General features: G+C 47.0%; 1 protein-coding gene across 1 annotated transcript; it reads right to left on the bottom strand.

Annotated features, from left to right (window-relative positions):
• Positions 1-1,565: 1,565 nt before the first annotated feature.
• Positions 1,566-2,598, bottom strand: LOC104540898 (transcription factor HES-5-like). Its single transcript, XM_010184817.1, has 3 exons — positions 2,521-2,598; positions 2,223-2,388; positions 1,566-2,122 (listed from the first exon to the last, which is right to left on the bottom strand). The coding sequence occupies exons 1-3, from the start codon at positions 2,572-2,574 to the stop codon at positions 1,869-1,871; spliced, it is 474 nt and encodes a 157-aa protein (XP_010183119.1). The 5' UTR covers positions 2,575-2,598; the 3' UTR covers positions 1,566-1,868.
• Between the last annotated feature and the right edge of the window lie 3,835 nt (positions 2,599-6,433).

The raw sequence follows: 6,433 nt of genomic DNA, 5'->3' as shown, positions 1-6,433 counted from the left end.
TCTATGGCGAAGCGCTTGGCGTTCTCCAAGTTGCGAAAGATTTCGTCGGGCGGGAGGGTGATGCTCTTGTCCAAACTGCCGTGACCGCCGCTACCTCGCCCGCCCCGCTCCGCCATTTTGAACGCGACCCACTCCTCGCCTGGCCTCATCGGCATGCAAATGTATGCGCATATATCTGCATGCTAACGAGACCGGCGCATAGATTATGCGAATGAGGCGGGGTGCTGGAGGGGGGACCCCCGCTCGCACGCGGAGAGAGCGGGAATGGCCCAGCCCAGCCTTTAGAGCCCGCCGTCCGCCATCGTCCTCGTCTTATTCGCGCCCTCAGCAAGGTCGGCGCTGTTTTTGACATCAGCTGTGGGGACTCATGTCTCGTATATGCACATACACACACGTATGGAGCAGCTATACGTGTCTCCCCTTCAGGCAAAAAAAAAAATAGGTTTAAATTCCCTGCGTTTCAGGCTGCTTTGAGACTCAGATACACGCCGCGAGGGCATGAAATGTAACGCGAAGCACCTTGGCAGAGTTTATCGATTAATCGTAAGTATTTTCTGTGTTGGGGAGTTGGGTATGAATTTCCCCAAATTCACCTTGCTGTCACCTTTCTTGACAAATCTCCCGGCTCTAAATTGCCAGAGAATGTGTTGGCCAGGTTTGGCTCTATTTCTGTCTGGCACTGAGAGAGCTGGGTTTGGTATTTTGAAGCTATATACTCTCTGCTGTGGGAAGCAGCTTTGCAGGGGTTCCAGATGAACCCAGAACTGGTGAGGCAATTAAATCCCAATTCTGAATATCTTTGCTTTACTGACATCTTTGTCTCACGTCCTTTAACCCCAGGGACCACAGGGAAATCAGCTGTGTGAACTACTCAAGAAAGAACAACTTGCTGGGTTTATTAACTAGATTTTTATTTATTTTTGTACTCTTAAAAAAGTTCTTGCAACTTCCAACATTCAAGATAATTTCTGACACAGGTTATACAGTTGGTGCAGCTCACACATAACATATCATAACATCCTCTAAGGACAGTAAAGAATTCACATTCTCCCCTGCTGGGAGGGTACCACAGAGTAAATATAATTTGTACACCTGCCTTTCATGAAAGACTTTGATAGATATCTCTTTTAAAATCGACAACACAGCCGTAACTTTCTTTCCTATAAGGACATAAAAATGAGTTTTGCCTTTATAAAAGGCGTACGTATCCTGAACCTCACAAACAGAACTCTGATTTTGTGAGCAAGACATCCCGAGGAATTTCCTCTACATAGTTTGAGTTATGGCTTAACCATTTTCAGAGCACGCTCAGTACAGTCTACAAATATTATAGAACCCCTTATGGCACCCATAGGAAAGCTAGGTTTTCAAATGTGTCCGGTTCGACCAGCTGCTCTGCTTGAGACACCTTGGGCCCCCCACGGTGGCAGCCGGGCTGTGAGGTGTGGGTAGCGTGGGACACCGAGGAGTCTCAAGGGGGGCAGGTCAGAGGAGAGGGATCCTCCTGAACAGACACTTTTGAAAATGCTAGCCTGAACATCTTAGAAGTTACAGCTTTCTCAACAGATGTACACGTACAACCTCACTAAGGTCAAGAACAGTTGCTGTTCCTCTCTGAACAGCTCCTCTCAGACATCCTAGCAGGAGGATTACATCTCGCATTCTTTTAGAATAACTTTCTCTCCACGTGGTGGGATCGTTTCAGTCCTTCTGGAAGAAGGGAAGCGGACATCCAAGCATAGTAATGCTCTGCAAAAGGAAAATACTCTTCCCTACTCATGAGAGGAGTGGGGGGACTTGTATAGCAAGTCACGGTCTCCTCTGGAATAAAAGCAAATGTCCAGCAAATGCAGGAGCGTCCTCTTGGCCTACCAAGGCCTCCAGAGGCTGCAGGAGGGTTTCAGTGCTGCTTGTTTGGAAGGGGGCTGGTGGGTGGAAGCAGGTGCAGAAGAAGAACTGGAGCCCTTAGGCACTGCTTGCGACCTCTGGAAATGGCAGATCAGCTTCATCCGGGTTTCTGTGTTTGCTGAATGGAGAGACAGGAATTGCAGGGCTTCTTTGAGGCACCAGGCGTACCCTTCACAGTAATCCTGCTGCAGGCTTTTGGCAGGCGCTGCAAAAGCTGAAAGGGCAGAGGAGGAGAGAAGTGTTACACAGGGAGGCTCAGGCTGAAGTTTTGCCTAAAAGTAAGGGCAGGAAGTGTGCTCGGGGGATATGCTCACCTCGGCTGTATTTCAGGTAGCTGACGGTCATCTCCAGGATGTCGGCTTTCTCCAGCTTGGAGTTGGGCTGGTGCCTCTGAAACTCCTTCTCCAGGAGCAGTTTCAGCTGCTCGATGCTGCTGTTAATCCGATCGCGACGCAGTTTCTCTACAATGGGTTTCCTGAGCTGTAACACAAAAGGGGAAAAGGACAGTTAGCAGTGAGACTTTCCCATTCCCTTCTCTATATAACCTGCTGCTTAAGGCGTCCAGCCCTTCTCAGCCCTTTGCCCCTGTGGTCAGAGGCAGCGGATACTTACTCTGTTCTTCTCTTTGGGGCTTAGGATTTCCAGGGAGAGAGCGCTGGGTGCCATTATCCCAAGTGCTGGTTTCAGCTCGGAGCTTGCTGGTGAGCGGGTGGAGAAGGGAGCAGGGAGCTCCTCTATTTATACTTGGTGGCTGCATACAAATGTCTGGGTCCTGAGCGACTTCGAGTTTCCCACAGTCGATAGCCAATCCATGCGTGCCCTGGGACAATAGAGAAAGCATCTATTACAGCATGGCAAATTGACTGTGAATTGCCTGGGGATAATACCCTGCTCCCAAAGGAGCAGGTGGACTGGGGAGTGTGTGACACAATAGGGCTTGGCATTACGGCGCTGGGGTACGAACGTGGGAAAGCGTTCGCCGTCATTATAATCAAACTTCTGCCTGATGTTGGGAACGTCAACATCTCAATGTGCTGCCTTTTCCCAGGCTGTGGCGAAATTAAGCGCAGAAGACTGATCCCAGGAAGAGATAATGCTCTGTGCCCATGACCAAAAGAGAGGTTGAAAAGGAAAAGATGCAGAATTAGAGGGACTAAACCCTTTCATTGACATTAAACCGTGCTTAGATGAATACAGTACCAGATAATTTTCAGGCAACTAGAGACTAAAATCAAGGGAAGAACCCTTAAAGCAATTTGCGCTAAGCAGTTAGCTTGAAATATTTTCCTCTCCATTGTTTAAATACTTGAAGTTCCTCTATAAGTTATATTCAGAGCTCTTCCTTGCTTTTGTCTGGGTAATCTGGGCTTTCCTACAGCAGCCCGTGACATGTAATGATTATGATGCCTTTCCCAAACACGTCCTATTTAATTTCATGCCACTTTGCAATTGCTGCACTGTTCCCTCGGTCCCAAGTCTCCACGTAAAGAGCCTAAACATATTTTCCCTTTTACAGACAACTGCGATGCAGCAAGAAGCCAATTCTTGTCTATTACTTTGCTTGTATTATCTGTAAAGTGTAAATACAGGTGTTAGGATATCCTGTGACTCCATTCAACCTTGGGCTTTCTCAGTATATGTGCCACGTGTGTTGAAATGAACACAGGTAACGAAGTGGAAAGGACTGGATAAGATCCTGGATTAAAGCTGCCTTCTGGAGATATTTTTTTCGGGCTATTCTAGGTTGCCTACTCAGTTCTAATGTCCCCCATCCCAGCACAACCCAGTACCAAGGTAGTCACATTTGAGATATGTCAGTCAGGCATGTGGGGCCTCATATTGACAAATTCCCAGTTATACTTTATGATCCATCTGTTTTAGCTGTAGTACGTGGAGATCTATGAGTTAAAGATGAGTTGTGCATGGGAATTTCTTTTAATCCTTAATGCATGTTCCATGGTTAGGGGCTAGAAAAAGGAGTGAACCTAGGTTGTTGCTACTAGGCTAGCAGGTTGGGGATGTTAGTTTGTGAATACCTGTTTGTTACTACAACAATGTTAATGAAAATCCTGTTTATTTCCAGTGTCTGCCTTTCAAGGAAAGGAAACCTTTCATTTCACTGCTTCACCTGCCCTCAGCATCCCTCTCAATAACCCAGAGCCGAAACCTCTGGCTGTGGGTCAGATGTGTTCCAGCACACACAGGCTGGTTGCATAAAAGGATATGATCCTGCAAAGGATGATCCCATAACTAGTTATTAACCTGAAGCTTACAGAGTCCCTTTTAACTTCCTGGCTTCTCATGGCAGCAATTTTCATAAGTCAGCCATTCTCCCCTGCTCCCTTTTCAGCCCAAAGACACTTTACATTTAGATGGATCACTTGTGGTGTAACAATTTTAGTTGTCGATGGTTGTCAGCAACCTATAATTGAACAGGGGTACAAGTCCTATTCAAAACCAGTTCTCTGAATTATTTTGTCAGCTTGTAAGCAGCAGTATTACTTGGCAATCCCTGGCTGCGTGTACTTGTACCATTATTGGGGCTCGATGTCAAGCACGGGGCTTTGTGCGTCTCTCGGGGTCACAGGAGAGGGGATGGACAGCAGGTCCTGCCACGCACCGGATGGCAGGGAATATGCAGCAGCAGCAGCGGGTGAAGTGAGATGGGACAGAAGCTTTGACCCAATTTTCAGTTCTGGAAATATGAAATGAGTGCTTTTAAATAATGCCAAATGCCATCCTATCCCCAGCACAATGCCCCTGGACTCCAAAGGGCTAAACCAGCTCCCACTGATTAAAGCATTATCCCTTCCTTTAAGTGCTGGGCAGATGGTGCAGCAGGCGTTAGCTTTCTTCTCAGGCCCCGCAGAGGCACACTTCTTTTGTCGGCAGTTTAACACTGAATGGGGCAATGTGGGAAATCCTCGGACCTGCGGGCTCGCACCATCTGATGTGAATGGTGAACCAGGCACGCTGCCGCGCAGCGCACACAAAACAGCAGCCCCCTGCGCTCACAACCTCCCCGCTTCTCTTCCCCTCTCTCTGCCCGTTGAAAAGGCAGCAAATCTGCAGTTCCCCCCTCGCCTCCTTCACCTACTCTCTGAGTACTGCTGATGGATAAAACAGAAACAAATATCTGACCCCTGTTTGGTTTGATTTTTAAGGCTTGAAAGCTTACTGGCAATGGTATTTCCCAACTGATGTGTCAGAATAATAAATTGTCTAGACCAAGACTGTCCCTAGAATATATTCACTTTAGAATATATTCACTTTCTGCAAGGATTTAAGTAAGGGAAATAAACCCCCTGTGCTGTAGACAGTCCAGTTGCTCTTTGTGAAAAGCCTGTAACTAGTTTTCTCAGTGGGCTCTTTTAAAATCCAGCTGTTGGTGCACTGAAACCCATTTGTGATCCAAATCCTTGTTGCTGTCCTTCATATCTGTGGGAGGAGTCTGTGCCTGCCTCTGACTGCCACTGCAGAGCCAGAATGAAGGATTGATTGTCCTAGGCTCAGAAGCGAGGCTTTCCCTGTTTTTGGAATGAGAATGAAGGATTGATTGTCCCAGGCTCAGAAGTGGGGCTTTCCCTGTTTTTTGGAATGAAGGATTAAAATAAACAAATGGCCCAAATTGCCAAACATGAGGAGCTGATGAAATAACGGGCCACAATCATTCCCTTCTTTGGAGGATGGTGTGAAATCTGGACCCGCTCTTGAGGCCAGAACCACCACATTAATGGTCTCCAACTGCAGCTCCTCACCACTTGACCCCGAGCTGTGGTGCACGTTCTGTGCCCCATAGGATGCTTTGAGTTGAGGAACAAGCACAGAGGATCCAGGAAAGGTCACCAACCAACCCCAAGACTGTCAGCAGTGCACCTGCATTCATTATGGGCCATAAATCACTGCTAGCCTAGGAACTGGTACTGGACCATGGAGCTTTCTGCTTCTGGTTTGTAGGTGGTGATTTCAGCCCAGGTGCAGAGTTACTGTGCACACTGTTTGCACAAAGGCTGCTGCTACTTGTAGTAGCAGTTGGCAGCTTTCCTAGCCCATCTGATACTTAGCTTTCCGTGGTGGGGAACCCAGCGTATTGCAACAGGTCTGGGGGAAGGTGAATCAGAAAAGAGTTCAGAAAACCAGAATTTCATTGTGTATGTTATGCAGATGTAAAACGCAGTGCTTCTGTACATCTGTGGCTGTACTTCTAGCACACAACTTGATGGCTTAAAGCTTTCCTTTCTGTATCACTTTTAGAGCATTTTTGTTTTAGGCCATTTCCTACATTCATGTCAGCCTGTCTCACAAATGCTATTGATGGTGTTTTTAAAGAAATAATTACGATTTTTATTTTTTCTCTGCCTTCCTTAAATGGTTCAAAATCTTTCTGACAACCCCTCTCAAGACACCTATTTAGTGTCAAAGAGCATACCGTTCCCAAGTTTTAAAAGGGCTGTGGCATAATACTGATCGATCAATGTGCTCCTTGGGAAAATAGCTCTCCAGATGGTCTATCGGGACAGGAATT

The sequence above is a fragment of the Mesitornis unicolor genome, unplaced genomic scaffold (genome assembly GCF_000695765.1).
Source record: "Mesitornis unicolor isolate BGI_N332 unplaced genomic scaffold, ASM69576v1 scaffold32765, whole genome shotgun sequence".
Classification (NCBI taxonomy): domain Eukaryota; kingdom Metazoa; phylum Chordata; class Aves; order Mesitornithiformes; family Mesitornithidae; genus Mesitornis; species Mesitornis unicolor.
Note: the sequence above shows the minus strand (reverse complement) of the source record. Positions and strands in the feature narration are given on the sequence as shown.